This window comes from Talpa occidentalis, unplaced genomic scaffold (assembly GCF_014898055.3).
Source record: "Talpa occidentalis isolate TD23 unplaced genomic scaffold, MPIMG_talOcc4v2.1 talOcc4.11, whole genome shotgun sequence".
NCBI lineage: Eukaryota > Metazoa > Chordata > Mammalia > Eulipotyphla > Talpidae > Talpa > Talpa occidentalis.
Genome location: NW_023601104.1, coordinates 33,015,334 through 33,035,613, shown reverse-complemented (window position 1 = coordinate 33,035,613; position 20,280 = coordinate 33,015,334). Strand labels below are relative to the sequence as shown.

The following is a 20,280-nucleotide window of genomic DNA, read 5'->3' as shown; positions in this document are numbered from 1 at the left end:
GATACGGCTTCTCCACACCTGCCAATTTGTCACTTCGTCTCCCAGCTTTACTGCCAGCTCCTCCCGGAGGCTGAAGCAGAGAGGGTGCCCTTTGGGGGCGTGGGGAGGCTGGCTTGTTGGAGGTTGGCACTCAGCATTGGGCAAGTCACTTCATTCCCCCAGGGCCTTGGCTCTTGATCTTCCAAGGTCTCAACCTGACCATGCAGCCACTGGAGACTTCCTGGGACTGGTGACATCGAAAGGCGAGAGGGGGGCCGCCGTGGGCTATCTGCCCCACCTGCCCAGCAGCTCATTTTGTTGCTTCAACCCCTGCCCAGGCCCATTCCACAGATGCACCTAACAGACCTCCGAGGGCAGAGTCAGGCCTGCCTGTGTGGGGCCTGAAGTTTATACAGTTTGGGGGGCCCTTGGTAAGAAAACTACCAAGTAGTTGGTAAAATCACTTAGCAAAAAAGTCCTGCTTTTGGGCTAAGAAAGTGAAAAAAATTAGGCATGAGAGTGAATATGGAGAATGGGAAAACTAATCAGCAAATTATGGGTGCCTTGGGAATGCATGTGCCTCCTGACTCAGATCTCACTGGACAGTTTCCTGGAAACATTTCCCTAGAAATACCTGATGGTATTTCTAGAAATACCTGATGGCAACCTGGCTTTGCTGCACCTGGAAAATGGCCAGTGGCCCTGACCACTGGCGGCAGGCAGAATTAAAATTCTTGCCCCCTTTCACTCTCAGGGTAGAGCCCTGTGGGGTAGTAGAATCTCGGCCCTTCAAGTGACATGGGGGGCTGTTTCTGTTCCCATGTTGGTTTGAGGAATGGCAAACACACAACACAGTGAGGGCTACTAGATAGATTTTTGTAGAAAGAGCCCATTCAAGTGGTCACCACCCCACACGGGCTTTCAATCAACACCTTGGCGCCACCTAATGTAAGGGCTCAACAGCAGGGTGTGTGGGTTGGGATGCCCTTGGGGGCGCTTAGCCCCACACTGACCTAGATCCAAGGAGATACCTGTCTTCCTCAAGAGCCTGGCCCAAACACAGGGTAATTTGGAGTGAGCACCTTGGCCTGACCCCCCAGGCTTCTCTACTAAGCTCAACTCTGTGCCTCTACCCTTGCAAGGCCCCACCCCATTTTCCTCTCCTTCTCCCTCAGGGCTGTTATGGAGAAGCTCCCCTCCTCTCCCACCTCCTACAGCCTGGCAGGCTTCCTCTCAGCCTCAGGAGGAGGGTCACATCCTCCAGCTGAAATTCTCTGGCTTTAGAAACAGGTGTGAAGAGGTGGATCTGGAGACATGTTTTGGGAGCTAAGAGAACTTTCCACAAGAAAGGAGGGAGTGGGGGGGAATGGAGAAAAAGCAGACGCAGGCAGTCCTTAGGCCTTGCGCAAGAGGTCCCTTTTCCTCTGGGCCCTCACAGCTCCTCCCCTGGCCTTGTGTGCCGGTCCTGACAGCAGAGCCCCCAACTGGGGCAGCCAGCAGCTTCACAAAAGGAGAAGGGTGAGAACCCAGCTGTGCCCAGCGCTGCAGCTCCAGGGACACACCCCACCTGCCCTTACTTCTGGAGAGTGGGCAGCACAAACCACCGAGGAAATGGGCAGTGCCAGCAGCTTCTGCCGGAAGGGATGGGCTGCTGGTGAGAGAGGAAGGAAAGGAAGAAAAGGAGGAGGCTTCCTGGCTGGGAAAGGTCACCTCTAAGCCCTCCCTCTGAGCCTGGGCGGTCTGGTCTGCTGTGGGGCCAGAGAGGACCACCCAGTACCTCCTACCCCCCTTTTGGATACTCTCAACAGCTCTGTGATGCAGTCTGGAGAGGAAACAGGCTCAGGACAGCAACATGACCTGCCAAGCTCACTCAGCACTTGGGCATAGGGCCAGCCTGAGAGCCCCCCAGCCTCTGTGTCCGTCTCTACTGTGTCACAGGCTTTGGAGGAAGAGGCCTCTGTTACGGCCCAGCCACCCTGGCAGGTTCTCACTACACGATGGTAGGTGATGAGCTGTAAATAAGACAAATTGCAAAGTGCCCAATGTCTGGTAGGAACTTGGTAGCTCCCAGCTTGGTCCTGGGGGGAGAGAGAGAAGGCCCCCTGAGACAGGCCCAAGGCAGGACCCAGGGCTACACCCCTGTGTGTGTTTCACTGACCTTTTCTCAGTGTCCAGAGGGAGCTCAGGAAGCAACAAGGGTGTTTGTCCATTTGCTACAGAGCATCAGCTGCCCGACACAGGATTGAGTCCTGGGGGAGCCCCTTCTGCAGCCTCATCTTCTCAAGCCTTCCGTGGGGCATCAGCTGTGCACAGGAAGCTGGAATCTGACCCCTGGCATCAGGCCCGGTCTCCATGGCAGCTGAGGATTTATTACTGGAGCCTCCACCCAGCTTGGCGGACTTTCGACTTGAAGCTGAGAGGAAGAGGAACTGGGAAGTTGCTTCTGGGAGCAGGAACCCAGGGGTGGCAGCCAGAGGCCCCGTGATGGTAAGTGGGGGTCTGTGTCACCTAGCCAGGCTGGCCTGGGCTGCGAGGGGTGCTTTCATGAGTCCTTCCTAATGGTTTTCCTCTCTCTGCTGCAGGCCAAGTTTCTTTCCCAGGACCAAATTAATGGTAGGTTGGGTTTGCTCTTTAATTAGCAACTCACAGCAAAATATGGGTCTCATTAGGCAATTTGCTTCGCTCATTCTTGTTGGTGGGAAGGAAGGCGGCTGGTGGGAGAGCAGGCCCACCCACGGGCACGGGCAGGCTGCTGCCCAGGGAGGCCCCAGCCCAGTGGGGTAGGGGGTGAGGCTCAGAGGTAGAAACGTCAAAGATGTTACCTTTGTCGGTGTGATTTACAAGTGCGGGTAGGAGAGAGCTCACTAGGTTTTTCTGCAGGCCCTGAGAGTTGGATTTGGGGCAGTATATGGAAGGACAGATGCAGGGCTAAGTTGGAGGTAGAAAGAATCACCTTTCACTAGCTGTGGCTGAGGGCCGAACAGAAGAGGTGGGGTTTGAAATTGGCAATGATAGAGAGTAGAGCCCGTCGGACAGGATACTTCTATTTTCTGGGCCTCAGTGTCCCATCTGTAAGTGGGAGGTCAGCGTAGGTGGTATCTGAGGCCCTCGCCCTGGTAGCAAGCCTAGTTTTGGTGATGTGGGCACTGGAGTGCCTGCCCCTCCCCACCCCCCCAAGGAGGCTTCAGTTCTGCACAGCACACAGAGCTGTTTCCACAAGGCCAAGGGCAAGGGTCCAGTTACACTGAGCTTGGGGCCCAGATCCAGGCCAGCAGGAGCCCGGCAGAGCCCAGCTAGGGCTCCCGCAGGTGCTGGAGGTGGGCTTAGGGTTGCCTGGGCATGGATTCCAGAGTTCTTGATTCCCGGAGCTTGATCTAGAAGGACGAGTTTGTGGGTGAGTTCCAGATTCCAAGGGGCACTTCCGCATAGACCCTGGATCTCCTTACCCCAACAGGAGGGCCAGAGCAGGGACTTTTAAAACACTAGGCCCAGGGAAGGGCTCCTCTTGTCCAGGTGTAACAGCAAGACTGAGTGGGTCTCAGGGCCAGCAAGGACTGTCAGCCTCAGTGTCCCCTCACCCCTGCCCAACACCTGGCTCTGAGACTCACTGACCCTTCTCTTAGGGCCTCAGGAGGGAAACAGGGAAGCCTCCCTTTGTATTCTGGTGTCTGACACCAAGAAAGTGGCCACTTCATGAATGGATGAAAGTGGCCTGGGGGGTGGGCACAACAGGGCCTTGGAGGTAGCCGACCTGGGGTACAATCACCTCTGAGCCTTAATTTTTTCATCTGTGAAGTGGGGATAATGTCATCGCCTCCCCAGGCTGCTGTGAGTGAGGTGCAAAGGGGATCATGTTGGTCAGACGTCTGATACTAGGCCTGGCACAGCCCTAGTGGCACCAGACAGTCTGAGGAATTTTGCAAGCTGGTTGTTAAAATCAACCATTAGTAAAACATGGAGGATCAAACAACGATCCAGTGCAACAGAGTTGTGTTCATTGGCATAGAGCTTCATTTGCCAAATTGTGGTCAAATCAAAACTCTAGGTTGACAAAGGGTAAGAGAACTCACAGAACCCTTGTGATAATCAACTGGCTAGATGGAATTTATAATGATGAATATTGCACATTTCTAAATTATTTGTAAGATTTATAATGAACTGAGGTATATAGATCAGCAGAGCCACCTGGTACGTGTCCCCAGCACACCACTAGCATTTTCCTAGGAGCCAGGAGGTTCCTTTCCTGTCCTGGGGCCTTTGCATTTTCAAAGGGAAGAGCTCAAGGGGGTGTTTAATTCAATTCATTGAACCCAATTTAGTCTTTCATTCAACAAATATTTGTGAGCCCTGGCATTGGGACTGCCCCGTTCTGGACCTTAAAGATCCTGCAGTGAACACAGAATGCAAATCCTTGTGCTCCTGGTATTCACCTTCGCAGGAGGAGAGGACAGGAAAGGAGTAAACTGGATAGGATGCTGGAGGGCTGAGCCATCATCCCCTGCAGGAGGGAGAGCAAGGGGGTGTGGAAGTAGAGGTAGGGGTAAGAGAACAGCCCTGTTGTCTTGTTCTAACTCCGGAACCCCAAGAGCAGATCTGGCCTTCCAGAGCTTTAGAAGGTGTATTGGCCAAGGCAGAAGACAGACATAGTTTATGGAACAACTTATTAGACCAGCCTCTATTTGCCCCTGGTCCTGCTGAAGTCATGGGCCATGGGTCCCCAATTACTATGCCTGATATGAGGGGCAGGGCAATTTGCCCGTTGTTGAACAAGACTGATTCCAGGCCCCAGGTGTGTCCTGGCTGCCTTCAGGCACTGGTGAGGGCCGGGGGACAGGGAGATGGGGATGACAGTCATAGGATAAGGCCTCAGGAGGGCAGCAAACCCTGGCAGGAGACAAGGTGAGATGGTCCTGAGAGGACACCCACCAGCAGCAGGCTGGCCGCCCTCGGGTCCACTGGTACTGCAAGATGTAGAGTTGTTCCCACTGGCACTGGCCCTCTGGAGGTAATTAGTCCTGGCAGGAACCAAAGAGGTCTTAGGCTAGGCCCTGACCTGCTGCCCCTAGACCACGCTGTTCCCTGCTGCCTGGTCCTGTCTTTGTCTGCCCCTCTGGAAGCTGATGTCTGGGCTCTGGAAAGTTCTGAAAGTGTGTGTGGTGAGGAGGGGGCTTCCCTTTTAACCTCTCCACAAAGGCCATTAATTGTCTCTACCCCCACCCTGAAGGCCAGCTTTTTATTACCTGGCAGAAATTCTAAGCTGCCAAGGGGAGGCCTTCATTAGGGAGCACCAAAGGGCCTTAGGCCAGCCTGAGGGGTGGGGAAGAATTCCTCTGCCTCTCCTCCCCAACTCTGCTGTCCTCTGGTAGCTTCTATCTGGGAATCAAGATCCACGGGCGAGCTGTGTTTCAGGAGCTGTTCCCCAGCTGTCCCTCTGTGGCCCATCTCCACCCGGGAGCAAGGAAGGCCACACCTTGTGGGGTCGCTGCGGGATCACACAGGCCCGGGGATGAAGTGTCTGCCAGTGGGGGCAGTCGTCATTGTTTTTTCATTATTACCATCAGCTCAGGAGCAGTTGATCCCAGGGAGCACCTGGCGGTGAGAGAAGCAGGAGAGATGGGGCTGGAGGCTGGTACAGGGCTAGGCAAACTCCCCTGAGGGACTCCAGCAGTGGCCCCAGTCACCTGGGGAGCTTCTGACCAATTCTGAGGGCAGCCCCACCCCAGTCCCTGAATCAGGCTCTGAAGGGGGCCTAGAGATCTCCCCTGGGCTCACCTGTCCCCTCATGTCTCCTGGGCTGGGAGTCCCAGACAAAGTGCAGGTGGCAGTGCTGTGGGGCTGAGACTAGATCCAGAGGAGCCTGAGCTCAGGCAACCTTTTCATCTTCACCAAGTGCCAGGGGAGAAGGAGCTTGGGAGAGCAGCAGGCCCCAGCTAGACAGAGTGGGGAGCCTAGCAGCGCCCCTGAGGAATGGGGCAGCTTGAGAGTTAGGCCAGGGTTGGAGCAGCCGACACAGAAGTGCCCACAGTTGATATAATAACTGTCACCACATTTAAGGGCCCCTCTCTGCCTGGCCTTCCCAGAGGGAGTTTCTGGTCTTTTCATTAACCCGGTTTCCCAGAAAAGTTGTCTCAGCAAAGGTCTCCTGGGAGCATGGACGCCCTGCTGTGGACTCGTGTCTCACCAGGCTGGCCCTAGAGGATGAGAAGGCTCTCCTGTGACGTTAGTCAGCTGTGGAAGGGAGAATGGAAGGGGCTGGGGGTGAGGAGAAAGGAGGGAAAGGGAGGAAGAAGGAACAGAAAGGGAGAGAGAAGGAGAGACAAAGGGAAGTCAGGAGAGGGAAGGGCTAGGGTTGCGGGATGAAATACAGGACACCAGGTAAACGTGACGTCCAAGCAAATGCTTTTTTTAGTATAAGTACATCCCATGCATGGGTGGGAGGGGAGGGATTGGGGTCAGAATGGGGGGGCTGCAATTGTATGGGGAATATAACAATAAAATTTATTTAAAAAAAAAGAAAAAAAAAAAAAAAAAAAAAAAAAAAAGAAAAAAAAAAAAGAAAAAAAAAAAGTACATCCCATGCACAATTTGGGACATACTTATACTAAAATGGCATTGTTTATCTGAAATTCTGTTTCACATGATGGTGGTGTGGTTTTGTTCGTATATCTGGCAACCCTAGGAGGGGTGGCTGGGAGGGGGAGATAAGGGAGGGGGTGGGGGTGGGGTGAAGAATGGGTGGACGGACTGACTCTCCCTCTGGGCTGTGTGCAGAGTACAAGGAGTGCTTCTCCCTGTATGACAAGCAGCAGCGGGGGAAGATAAAAGCCACCGACCTCTTGGTGGTGATGAGGTCCCTGGGGGCCAGTCCGACACCGGGGGAGGCACAGCGGCACCTGCAGACTCAAGGAATAGGTGAGTGGGCCGGCCAGGCTGGGGCCGCAGCAGAAGCAGCCTGGGCTGGTGGATGGGGCCTGCACTCTGTAGCTGTGGGCCTAGAGGGTGGTGCACTGGGTGGTGCAAAAGGTAGAGTGGCAGCTCAGAAGTTTGAGGGCAGGTGGTCAGAGTTTACAGACAGGGGATGGGAGGGTGTGCGGGTGCCACCAGGCAGTTGGGCTTCCTTGAATCCCTTGACTCTTGAATCCCCAGCACAAGCTGTAACACTCCCATTTCACAGAACCCCAGGATCCACGCATCCCAACGAGGATCACAAACCTCCAGGGATGGCAGTGCCAACCACGATCCTGACGTTGCTTTCATAGGACAATTTCTCTTTATTGAGAATTAGTCCGGTGCTTGGCTCTGGCAACCCTATGAAAAATTTGGGACCTTTTCTCATTGCTCAGGTTCTAAGGCCAATGGTGGAACCCAATTCGGAGTTCAAAGACTGACCTAAAAACTAGGCAACCCGGTGAGAAAGAACCCACCTTAAGTGTTTCCAAGTGGCTTTCTCTGGTGATGGGGTTATGGGTGATTTCCACTCCCATCCTGTATTGTTGCTTCCTGTATTTTTGATATATATATATCCTATATATTTTGTATGGGAATTTGTAACCGCAGACAAACGAATTTTTTTTAAAGATAAAAAAGGGAGGGTGTCAGAGGCTGATGTGGCTGTTTCTGTCAGTAGCTGGACACTCAGGAAGGGAGGGGGTGGCCGGTGAAGAGCACTTGACCCCAGCTGAGAGGTGATTTTTAGTGTCTGGACTTGTTCCTTCACCTTTCTGGTGAGTTCCACTACCTGCCAGGGCTCCGCTGAGGTCCCATCAGCGCTACCCTGCTGTGCTGTAGTGCAGGGCCATCCAAGGGCAGGCCAGGCTGGACAGGGGACTGGGCCTCTGAAGGCCTGGAGCCCAGTGCTGGAGACCCCTTTTTCCAGCTCCAAAGGGGAGGTGGTTTCCTTCGGTTTCTGACTCCTCCAAACAGGAAATTGTGATCAGGGGAAGTTCCAATTTCCTGCAGTGCTAGGCTGGTCAGGGCCTGGACAGAGCTCCCCGGCGTGCTGGGAGGAGTGGCGCGGGCTCGGGAGGCCAGGTGGAGGGCGCATGAGGGGAAGTCAGGGGAACTGCCCCGCGGGGCTGGGGCTTAGACATCCCCCCATCCTTGTGGAGGTGGCCGCCAAGGGGAAAGGGACCTGCAGACATGGCTCTGGTGGTCAGGGCAGGCAGGAAGCATCTGGAAGGGACCAGACGAGGTGATGCTTCTTACTTATCCTGCCACTCCTCTGAGAGGTGACTCCACACTCAGAGTTTTTGTCTCCTTAGTGGGCAAGATGGGATGATGACAGCCATAAAACCTGAGGACAGTGGGAGGAGTGAACAAGGCGTGTCCATGGGGGACCTCAGTGGGAAGGACTGCATCCTCGCGGTGACCACTGTCACCAGCTGCCTGAATTTTGTGGCCCTTGACTTGGCTGTGAAGACTTGGGTTAGTTAGTTGGCTACCCGTCAAAGAGCCTTTTCTTCCCTGCTCACTCTGCTGTGTTGGGGGTTTTCCCAGACAGAAATGGAGAGCTAGACTTCTCCACTTTCCTGAATATTATGCACATACAAATAAAACAAGAAGACCCAAAGAAAGAAATTCTTTTGGCCATGCTGATGACAGACAAGGAGAAGAAAGGCTACATCATGGCTTCTGAACTGCGGTCAAAACTCACAAAACTGGGGGAGAAACTCACCCACAAAGAAGGTAACAGCTGGGTCCCTTTTTTCTTTTTAAGATTTATTTATTTATGCATACAAGAACTGGGGTGCAGACCAGAGGTGAGGGTGGTGAGAGGATTCATCAGAGACCGAGCAGGGAACAGAACAGGTGGATTCACTGAGATACACTGCTGAGGGGAGCAGCGGGTGAGCATGAGAGGTCTGCTGTGCCATGTGGGTTGCTCCTGACCGGCTGGGGATGAAACTCATGCTGCAGTGGCTGGCAACAGCTTGATCGCACTGTCCTAACCCCCGTGCCACCAGGCAGGCCCCTTTCTCAGCAGTGGAAGATTAGGGAGTTGGTGGGAGCCCAATCCATGCCACCAGGACTGTGCAGGCCCTACCTTCAATGCATGTGCGGGAAGACTGCAACTAGGTGTCAAGCCAAGTGAACTCTGGAACTCAGAGGGAACTAGAGGCCTGGGGGTGAAAGGGGATAAGCCTGCCAGGAGGAAAGGATGGTCCAGGGAAATCCAGGTATGCTCCACTCGGGCCTCTCCCTGCCTTTAAGGTTTCACTTTGTGCTTGGACACCTCTGGGAACACCGGTGCCCCCTTTATACTGCCGAAGAGACAGGTGAAGTAAGTGGCTTTTGGGTGGATGAGCTGGGAGTGGGTCTAGTAGACACTCATCACTGCCCTCGCCCAGCTCATCTCAGGCTCTCACTACCGCTGTCCTCAGCGCAGGTGCCGAGTTTCCAAACTGAGATGCCATTTTGCTCCCTTTCCTCATGACTCACAGGCTCTAAGCCCTTCCAGAAAGGGTGTTGGTGGTGGCCTCAGTTGGAACTGCTGGTCACAGAACCCCACGGGGCGGCCTCTGCCTCTACCTCCCAGCAACCAGCACACTCCCTGTCTCAGAGCAGGATGAGGAGGCTGGGTCTTCTAGAAAAGGGCAACCCCAGTCCTGGGTTGTTGCTGGTGTTCTGCCAGCCTGCTGGGCTAGCCCCTCGCTCCTGCCGCAGCAGCCTCCCCTGGTCTGCCGCCAGAGTTTGCATCCACCCACCCCAGGGCCTGGGACTTCTACTTAGACTGCAGGGCTTGCCTGTGGTTGGGACCGGAGGGCCAGGTTTAGGAACAGGCTCCAGTAATGATGGCCCTTCAGCCTTCAGTTAAATCACAACCAGTCCATGGCAGGCTTTGCAGGGTTGTGATTTGAATTACGTCTGAATCCTGGCTCCCCCTCATTCTGGTGAGGCCCAGCCAAGTTTCTTAACCTCTCCCCCCACCACCCCGTCCTCGGTTTCCTCATTGGGAAATGCGGTTACAATAGACAGTCCCTCAGGTCCCCGCGGTAGCTAACATTCTGTAAGCCAGTCTGCTTAGATCTGATCTGCAGTCACAAAGGCACAGTGCAAAGCATTTAAAAATAGCCCCACAGAAGGCAGATGCAGCTTCCCCCGCTTTTTCAGGCTGGCAGCTAACACCATCTCCTCTTTCATTGCGGCTGCTTGGATGGGAACACGGGAAACGTGGGCTCTCCTTCCCTCTCAGGCTCTGAGGACACCGCTCGACCTTTTATGTACCAGGTGGAGTGTTCGCAGCGAGGGGCAGCTGCGGCCTTCTTTCTCGTAGTTGACGATCTCTGTCTAAAGTGATACCACAGGCCCCAGGCCCGCACACCTCCTCATTTGTTTAACCAGTAAGGAAACTGATTCACAGAAACTGTTTATGTGTTCCAGAAGAGCAGGGACATTAATTTTTTCTCCTCTTGCTGTGGGAGGCAGAAAGAGGACACTAGAAGTAGAAATCTTTTGCCCAAGGTGATGGAAAGAAAATCTTCAGTTTTAGCCTCAGAGAAGCCTCAGAGGGCTGCAGGGAGGCCGTGGCCAGCTGATTTCAGCATTCTGGTTTTTTATGGCTTCAACAGAGTGACCCTCCTCCTGTCAGGTACCTCCTGCAGGTGCTGGCACCGGCTCTGAAGCGCTGCTCCTCTCGTGGGCAGGAGGCTGTGGTGGCTGGCTTGGAGCTGGTGTTGGGAAGTCTGTTGAGATGTTTGTGTTTTCTGAAGATTTATTTATGCATACAAGAACTGGGGCACAGGCCAGAGGTACGGGGGGTGAGAGGATTCACCAGAGACAGAGTGGGGAACAAAACAGGCAGAGTGACTGAAATACACTGCTGAGAGGAGCAGCGGGCAAGTCAGGAGAGGTCTGCTGGGCCATGTGAGCAGCTCTCTGGCCGGGGATCGAACTCATGCTGCAGTGGCTGTGGATAGCTTCATAGGTTGCATCTTAACCTCTTGCGCCACCAGGGAGGCCCTCTTGAGATGGTTTCAACCCAGCAGTTCAGGGGTAGAAGCTTCTCCATGAAATGAGATAAATTAGTCTCAACTTTCTAAAAATACTCAACTACTATCTAGAGCACACTAATTACATTTTAGAGAAGGATGGGTAAGCAGAGAATCACTGGCTATTCTCTAACTGCCCAGAATTGGGTCGTGGGGTTGTGTAGGGCAGGGGAGTCGACAGGGCAGTTAGACAATTTTTGCAAGAGGATGAGGATGGAGCCATGAGCCAAACACAGGGTGGCACCCAGAGGTCACTGCAGAGAAGCTGGAATGGCTCTTCTTGCCAGTGCTTGGGACAAGCTAGTATTTTGTCCCAGGAAATCAGAACCAGAAGAAACAAGTAAATGAAATGACTTTTTTTGAGCAACATCTGAGAACAATGACAGTTTTGTATGTTTTAAGCTTTAGACACAGTCGAATTCATTTTCTCTCATGCTACCCCCACCCCTGAAACATACACTTTTTAAAAAAGAGGTGTCGGTGGCAGACACCACTTGTCACTAAGTCCTGTCTTGTAGTGGGGCAGGGCTGGTGGGAAATGCTGACTTGGAAGGAAAGGCAGGCAGGACAGGGGCAGGCCAAAGCCTGGGCTGGAGTGGCCAGGGTGGAGCTGCATAGGGTATCTGCTGTGCTGGGGAAGTCGGGGAGAGAGGGTGGGCCATGGGTGTTGAAGGTAAAATCCTTGGCAAAGGTTCCTCGAACTACGGCACAGGGTCACAAATTTTTCTATTAAAAAGATAAAAATTGGGCCTCCCTGGTGGCTTAAATTGGGCCCAGGTGGCCTCCCTGGTGGTTTAAAACACAACCTATGAAGCTGTCCGCAGTCTCTGCAGCACCAGTTTGAGCCCCTGGCCGGCCAGAGAGAGACCCACATGGCACAGCAGACCTCTCCTGACTTGCCCGCTGCTCCCCTCAGCAGTGTACTTTGGTCAGTCTGCCTGTTTTGCTCCCCACTTTGTCTCTGGTGAATCCTCTCACCCCCCCCCCACACTTTTGGCCTGTACCCCAGCTCTTGTATGCATAAATAAATCTTAAAAAAATAAAAAGACAACAATTAAAAAAAGCAGAAGGTGGCTCCAGCAACTAAATCCTCACCAGAACACCTCTGTCCCTACCCCAGCCCCTGCAGAAAGTCCAATTAACTCAAAATTAATTCCAAGTGGTCTCCAAGGCGTAGGAGGTGGATTCTGTCCTGTTCACTGGTTTACTTCCTGGACTATGGGAATCATCTATTGGACACTCAGGGAAGACCTCTGGGGAGCCCCAGCCTCCAAGAATTCAATGTCCTACAACCTAACACTAAAGCCAAACTGAAAAATTAATGTGATTTATTGCAGTGGATGATCTTTTCAGGGAAGCGAATATCGAACCAAATGGCAAAGTGAAGTATGATGAATTCATCCACAAGATCACCATTCCGGCGCAGGACTACTGAATGGAGAATGTAACACAGCCTCCCCTGGGCCTGAAGACTCAGACTGATTAATTTTTAAAAAGAAAAGTATTCTTTTCACTCTAGGGAGTTGGCAAACAGCAGCAAGATGACATTATCCAATGGTAGAAGATAGCTTAGCAATGAAATGATTTCAGTCATGTTAATAGTATGTCTCTAATAAAAGATTTTTATTGATTTTAATAACACCCATTAGTCTGGTCCTTTACAGCATGGAACAAGCCAATGGTTTGGAGTTGGGCCTGGATTCCAGTCCTGACTCTTGTTTCCCAGCTATGTGACTTCGGGCAAATCATTTTACCCCTCAAAGCCACAGGGTCCTCACTCAAGTTGATTCCCACTTCTTACCTCATGGAGCCTATTGGGAATGGTCTGTGATAATCAGTTAAAAATGCCTTTTGCAAACTGCAGCGCACGATGCAGTCCTGAGTTACCATGGGAGAGCTTCTCCTAAAAAGCACAATCAACCAAAAGACTGTTCTGTATTCTGGCGCTGGAACCACCTCCCAAGTTTCCAAGGTAAAGCCAGTGCTAGTTGAGAAATAGTAACAAAGAACTCAAACGAACGAAAACTATGGCAACGTTTCTGGCAGTGCCACAGGGTCACTTAGAAATTCTTCCCATCTCAACACAAAATGACATGGCTCGGGATATCCACTCACACACAGAGGCTAGGGTGAAAACAATAAAACAAGCAGCTTTGGTTAAAGTGGGCACAGTGATCTGACTTTACAGCCCACATCAAAGGAGACCAGATGTGACCCATGCTCACTGAAGCAGAGCAGTGCTGGGGAGAGGGGGGAGCCCTTTCTGTTGTTTCTGCCAGAACGCTGAGCCCCCTCTCCCATTTTCAGAGATTGGGGAGCCTAGGATGGTCCAGTCAACTGGGCTGAATTGATCAAGCCATTTCCTCAGGACTAATGGAAAGTAGGGATGTAGCAGGCCATGGCCCTGGTAGAGAGCCCTGGCACGATCGTGGGTGTACTGGTCCTGCTGAGTAGCTTTTCTAGCTCAACAGGGTTTTTAAAAGTTAGAGAACCAGGAGGTGCCAGGCTGGTGCTGCCCGTACACTCATGGCCTTTGTGGATCCATCCATGGTAGTGCAGCCCTAAAAAGGGGTGGGATCACACAGCAGTGTATGTGGAGGGGGTGGGGTGGGGAGGCACAGGGCACTAAATACAGAGTTTTATCCTTGTATCAAAATTGGCCCTTGCAGCTTTGTCTGATGGTGCCCGAGTGGCTAAAGCAAAATAAAACCAAATTAAGAGGAAGGTGTACCTTGGAGGTTATACAAAACACAAATCTAAGGGCTGGGCACAGGGGAAACTGCAGGGGACAGTACAGTCTGGGTGCAATGTGTGCCGCATGATGCTGTGTTGCTTCCACCAACCCACAAAGGAGAGGTTGATTTTCCCAAGTTTAACTGTCAGCCGAGTGAGTAGGAAATCCTGAGTTGCAGAGAAGTAATAGGAGGTGTGGGGGTGTTGGTGGTAAATGATCCCAACACCAAGTAAGTGAAGAAGTGAAGTTATAATCATCTAGCTGGGGAGCTTCTCAACATACTGTGGGGGCCGGGTAGGGGGGAAGAGAGGCACACCCAGGTTTTGTTGGGTCTGAGGCTTATGGGACCTGGTGGTCTTCTTTAGGAATACAAAAATAGAAACAATTGCTAGGGCTGCTCCTAGGATCCAGGTAAAGGTTGGAGCTAATGAGGGGCCCTTGTGCCCCAACTTCATTACCTTCATGGAAAATGACCAGCCCCCACCCAAGAGCTAGTTCGACTTTGGTGCCCCAGAGAGAACTGCTCTAGTTCACTTTCAGGCAAGGTTAGAGAGCACGAGAAGTAACTCTTTGTGGATGTTAGGAAGTGCTCCAGCCAATTTGACAGGAGATATTTAGGATTTAGATGGGACAAAAGTTCTGGGTTATGATAATGAAGGTAAACCCCTCGAAGTGATTTTTGTCTCTATATGTCACTGAACGGTCTTAGTTTTAAAGTTTAAAAGTCAGTTTTACTAATCTCATTTGCCTAACAGGAATCTTCAGTATAGCTTGCCAGAAACACAGTGTGGCGTGGACATTAGAACCTTGGCCCACTCCCCTGCCTCAGGGCTCCTAATTAGGCTGCTCCTTGCCGAGGAGTCTAAGCTCCAGTGTGGCATTCGGATTTAAACCTCTACCCCAGGAAAGGCTTTTACACTACCCCATGTCCCAGTTTCATGCTCATTCCTGAAATTCCAGCTGGCTTACCTAGTACCTAGTGTTGTTTACAAAAAAGGCCACAGTACTCTTAGAGCACTCACACGGCAGATAAGCAAACAGATTTAAAACTAAACAGATGCTGTGGTTCATTACAAAGCTAGCCATATTTCAATAAGAAAGGGGAATGATGGTGTATATTCATTACTTACCTCAAAGCATGGTGCAAGAGAATGAGTTACTTAGTCATGCTTTGAAATCTCTGGATGAAAGGTGCTTTGGAAGCACAAAGCATTATCACTTTTCACAGGGACTGTCCCCTTGTATACCCAGCAGTATATTTTACAGAAGACAAATTAACTGAAGGCTTTTCTTTTATTACATCTAAAGAGCTCTACATAAACAGGTAACATTCAATAGGTAAACAATTTTTTTTCAATGCATGTAATAAATATTTTCACTTGGTACTTTTATACAAACTGACATTGGTCTACTATACATTTTTAAAAGCCATTTTACTGGTTTGGCATGCGGTATGGAAATCCTAAGAGAAAGTTTTAAGGCAATGAATCACAGATTTAAGTTCATGGAATTTATGGTAACTTTTATATCTGTTTATATACATTTTCCCCTTTGTTAATTAAACAATTAACAGCAGCGCACTCTGGGACCACCAGCTATTCTCCCTCCCTCGTTCCGAAATCTAAGCTTTGTGTTTTTTAAATAAAAAAGAAAACAAAAACAGAATTCAACATGTATAGATAAAGCAATATTCTTACTGAAATAATTCCAAATGTGCTTAAAGTCTTGAAGATCTTAAAAGTGTTTTATGTATTTAAAGTTGGAGTTGTTTAGAAAACAATGTTCTTCCCAAAATTATTAAAGTTGGGATATAGGATCCAATTCGGACACCTGACTCAAAAGGACCATCTGCCAAGAAATCACATTTTAGTAGCCAAAGCGAATCTTTCCTAAGTCAGTAATGATATTGAACTGTGATGTCTATGTTAAAAGCAGCAGAAAATTTTAATGTTCAAAACATATTAGTCAACCAAGTGTGGCCTGGTTAAGGTTCAGATCATTTTAAAAAGATGTGTCTAATGCCCACAAAGTAACCAGCAGCCACTTCAACTCTGCTAGTCCAAGTTACTTATCAAAGGCGTGTGCATGTATGTTTCTACACACACGCTCACACACAGTTCTGTATAGAAGCACAAACACATGCCACACTATTATGAAAGATCAGGCAAGATGGGCGGTGGCAACTTGCTGAAAGACTCTGAGAATTGCTCTTTGTCCATAGACAGCACGTCAATGTCGGCATGGGAGGGTGACTGAGGGTAGGCTAAAGAAAAAAAAGAGATGAAATGACTATGTGCTTTATTTTTTTTTTTAATATATAAGATAAAGATGCAGTGCTTGACTCTACTAGCATTATTACAGATCATGAAAGTCTGACTGACTGAGATCGATCCCGAGACCAACAGAATGACAGCCGCTACTAACGTAACATTTTGGAAGGTCAACAACTGCAGGTAACAAACACCTTAGTGGAATGAGCTAAAATAAAAAGACAACTGAATGGTTATTTTCTCTTGGAGACATGACCAAAACCACTAGACAGACATTTATTTCTTCCTATTACGTGTTCTTCCCTTAGGTTGGTATAATGCAGGATGCTGAGGGAAATGAACCCTCACTTAAAACTGGGCTGAAGAAAGTAGAGGGATGGGTTTTCAACTGGATCACTCAAAGAGTTTGGAATTAGGTATCAAACATAAAGTGATTGATCAGAATTTTCAGACCACTAACCATGACAGAAAAAAAAAAACAAAACAAACAAGAAATAAAGAAAACTATTCATATTTTATCTTAGGTAGCTGAATTACTAGAAATGTTTCCTATTACAATGTGAAATAAGGAGAAACTCCCCACAATTTATGTAATTTCTATCCCAATCTGAATTTAGACACAAATTATAACACTATTAGTATTAGCCTAAGTTAATATGGCAATAACAGTTCTTAAAGTATTTACCATAACACAAATTCCTTTTAAAACTTAACTATCTCCTGTTTTAACCAACAATGAAGATTTTTATTGCAAATTGTTTAGTGACTATAACTCAGCCATGTATGTGTGGAATACACATGCGTAGGGGAAGACTATAATAACTCACTGTCACTCACACACATTTGTCTATAAATACATATATACACACACACATATACATATCAACACCAACTTGTTTTTCAAAATTCAAGTCAACAATTTAGTGGCAGAGATGCTGTAAAAACAGGTATTATTTTTCGACGCCACATAGTCATGAGAACTGTTAATTTTATCATACAACTGAAGATACAGCCATCTTGAATTCTACCTGGATTAAAGTAGGTCATTTTGTTACCACTGCAAGGTTAAAATGATAATTTTATACACAAAGGTGGTCCTTCATCAACTCTGAGAATAATAACAGCTGTGAAATAAAAATCCAGTCTGGAAAACTGGTAATCATTATGCTCCTTCTTTATCTTTTCTGTTAATTAAACCTGCTAAACCTTTCATTTAACTAAAAAATATCTTCCACACCTTCAAGTATTACCTGAAGAATGGAATAGCTTCTCTGATGAGGATTTTGGAACACAACTAGAACCACTTTTCCTTCTCTTCAATCTTTATTCATGTCCTGAAAAACAGTTTTCAATATATTTACATGTTCCATTATTAGTAAGAATAGATCAGACTGATCCATAAACTCTAAAAACAAAGAACTTTCCTATGTCATGCTTGTCTTTAAAAAGTAAAGAAAAACTAAAACAAGCTATAGCTAGGCTAAGAAAATAAGTATACTCAGAACTAGTGAGTAAAAAAGACTAAGGATCAAGCCCATTTTGAATTTCAACTGTTTATCAGATAGATTTCTACAGATTGATATTTGTGGTGCACTGTATTTTCTAAACAATTTACTTTTAGGACAACTGTCTTTCTTTTTTGAGGTGATGTAACTGTACCTCTGTCAGCTGTACAAGACATCCAACAGGGCTCTCTAAGCTGTTTTTACTGCCTACTTTGGTATGAAGATCTTACAGGAAAACTTGTTACCCTATGGCCAAAAAAGCAGGTCTTCACAGACTTGGTTTAAATACATAATACTGGCAATCCAAATTTAGAATAAGGAACTAAAGTGTATTATTCACAGGCCTGTTAAACCTACTTCTTACCCAGACAGCTTTACTCCAATCTCTAAAACATATTCTCAGGGGGTATCTAGCAAATAAGAGAATATGTGATGGAGAACATGCAATTGGGATAGTCAATAAAGATGCTCATATGTGAATTCAAGACCTTCAAAGCACTTTGAAAGAAGCAAGCAACTGATTTATCAACTGAATGCAAACTTGAGAGAAGAAACAGTAATGACAGAAAAATACACAGACACACACACCGAACACACACACCCACAAGCTATGTTCTGAAAATACATAGGGAATGCAGTTGGACAGATGAGATTTATAACTTAAGGCTGGATAAAATATGCACACACACAAACAGATTCCAAGTCTGTCATTTTTAGAAAATGGAAATTAAAACTATCCCCCCCGAACCCCCTCCCCACAACAAAGAAAAGCCCACAATTTAAAACGTCATACATGCAATTCCTTTCCTGTTATTGCAAATAAAATAATGCCATTGAAGTAAAATTAAACCAAAACCATAGGACAAATGATGAAAAAAAAAAGTCTTCAGAATCCAGAAAAAATGAACTGAAGGTTGTTTGTGGGTACTTGTTTTTTTTTTCTTTTTTTCTTTTCTTTTCTTTTTTTTTGTTTTTTTTTAAACAAGTGTTTTTTCAGACAGGCAGTCTTAGATTTATATACAAAAGTAAAACTGAAAATATAGTTTTGTTCTCTGTACATTTCTTTTAATTTTTTCCCTAAAAAAAGGAAAAAAACACGCTTGTGTACGTTTCTAAACAGTATAAGGTAAAACAGCACAAAGTTCTCTTCTTTCTGCCAAGTTCATTTAATCTGGGGTGGGGTGGGAGCAGCAGGGGCAGGGATCAGTCTAACGAAATAATGTCTGGTATGATGCCGAAGATGGACGCCGTGTCCGTGCTGCTCCTATTTGCGACGGTGTGGCTATGGCTCTCCCTTAGGCTGTTGGAGGACACGAGGCTGCTGTTACTGCCACTACTGCTTCCATTGGTGGTTGGCAGAGAAGTGCTGCCTCCCGCACTTAACTGATCGAGAAACATCTGCGAGGAGGAGGTATATGGGAAAAACCGAGACGGGTGCAAGAGTTCTTGATCATCTGAAACAGCTGCTGCTGCAGCAGCCAGGAGGGAGGTGTTATAATGCTGGGAAGGAGACAAAAGACAAAAAAATGCTAAGTACTACTTATAAATTAATAAATTTTCTTTTCAGCAGAATAAAGTCCTAAATTTAACCAACTCCAAGTAGCTGATGTTTCTGAAATAGTGAATAAGACATTTTTCAAAAGGTCTTGTGTAACTATTGCAATATTGACTTTGAGGGACATTTCTGCATCTGTGAAATTTGGAGGGAAAAAAACCAAACTTACTGCTTTTTAATTTGTATTGGAAGCAATTCTCAAAAGGCAACAGACATTGTGCTAACTATACGCTCAGGCACTGCTGAAACAAAGGGATTTTTATTTGAATTTTAAAAACCTTAACAGTAATGGGTATGACTACTCTGAATTTTCTAAGGGAATTTCTTGGCTTTCCTTGGGTACATATTATACTTTTAACGTACAATTAAAACAGCAGCAATTTTTCAAAAAAAAAAAAAAAAAAAAAAAAGCAGTAATTTTTTCATATAACATACCTGATTGTCTCCTGATAAGAAAGGAAAGAAATCTAATCCTGTGGGAGAAAAATTATTTTAGTTTGGAATAACAAACAAGAAACAAAGAAAACCCCCTCCCAAATGCTCCAGTATTGCAAAAACAAATATAAATCTTAAACGCCAATTCTAAATTCATTTAGAATTTTATTTAAACATGAAGAGTTGAGTTTGGACTTTGCAACCATTTGCCTTCCCCGTGAGCCCTTGTGTGGCAAGTGGACCCTCACTGCCCTGCTTACATCATTCTAACACCCATCCCTTAAATAGGGTCATAGCACTTTTCACAAAAATCTCTCACTGACTTCTCTGAAGTTACCGTTCAGTATATCTAATTTACTCCTCACAGGCACTCATGAAATATATAATTATTTTTGGCCTCATTTTGAAGATGACAGTTTGAAGTTGAAAGAAACAAAGTTGTTAACACAGACTCTCTTTCTCCAATTTGTCCACTTGCTAACAATATCTCTACCAGGTTCTAACTCAGAGATTCTCTGGTATTATTAAAGAGGAGGACAGATCTGAGGGGTGTCAGATTGTTGGGATGGCAGCTATTCTAGAAAATGATTCACAGCAGCCTGGGAGTCACTGCAAACATGCCCCTCCCAATTCACTTTCTTGGCCATATTGCCCAATGTGTAATGTAACCAAGAGCAAGTTAACCAATGTGATTGAATGACTCATTATGACAGCTAACCTTGAGGCAAAGTACAACAAGCAGATGTAGATAAAAATACGATACCAACACAAATATACTGGGATCCACTCACTATCTACATGAGTAAAGATCCTA

At 47.7% G+C, this 20,280-nt stretch overlaps 2 protein-coding genes across 5 annotated transcripts in view; one reads left to right on the top strand and one right to left on the bottom strand.

The window, feature by feature from the left end:
* The first annotated feature begins 8 nt into the window (after positions 1 to 8).
* CALML4 (calmodulin like 4) lies at positions 9 to 12,628 on the top strand. Of its 2 annotated transcripts, XM_037502791.2 has the most exons (6): positions 9 to 1,979; positions 2,199 to 2,466; positions 2,562 to 2,592; positions 6,751 to 6,891; positions 8,476 to 8,664; positions 12,305 to 12,628. In XM_037502791.2, the coding sequence occupies exons 2-6, from the start codon at positions 2,332 to 2,334 to the stop codon at positions 12,400 to 12,402; spliced, it is 594 nt and encodes a 197-aa protein (XP_037358688.1). In that variant the 5' UTR covers positions 9 to 1,979; positions 2,199 to 2,331; the 3' UTR covers positions 12,403 to 12,628. The 2 variants fall into 2 exon arrangements, with proteins under 2 accessions (XP_037358688.1, XP_054544305.1); XM_054688330.1 differs by lacking the exon at positions 9 to 1,979 and having other exon boundaries at positions 2,032 to 2,466.
* A 5,896-nt stretch (positions 12,629 to 18,524) lies between these two features.
* Positions 18,525 to 20,280, bottom strand: part of PIAS1 (protein inhibitor of activated STAT 1) — a 112,869-nt gene continuing 111,113 nt past the window's right edge. For all 3 annotated transcript variants that reach the window (XM_054688323.1, XM_037502790.2, XM_054688317.1), the window contains 2 exons: positions 19,467 to 19,504; positions 18,525 to 18,976 (listed from right to left, as the gene is read on the bottom strand). In XM_054688323.1, coding sequence (XP_054544298.1) covers positions 18,680 to 18,976; positions 19,467 to 19,504 — 335 coding nt within the window. In that variant the 3' untranslated portion in view covers positions 18,525 to 18,679. The remainder of the gene's footprint in view (positions 18,977 to 19,466; positions 19,505 to 20,280) is intronic.

What these genes read in the sequence shown, in the direction of transcription:
- CALML4 (XM_037502791.2), top strand. Translation starts at nt 2,332, where the DNA reads ATGGCAGCTGAGGATTTATTACTGGAGCCTCCACCCAGCTTGGCGGAC. An exon ending in TTCCCAGGACCAAATTAATG is followed by an intron (nt 2,593 to 6,750) that starts GTAGGTTGGGTT and finishes GGCTGTGTGCAG; the next exon opens with AGTACAAGGAGTGCTTCTCC. An exon ending in CCTGCAGACTCAAGGAATAG is followed by an intron (nt 6,892 to 8,475) that starts GTGAGTGGGCCG and finishes GGGTTTTCCCAG; the next exon opens with ACAGAAATGGAGAGCTAGAC.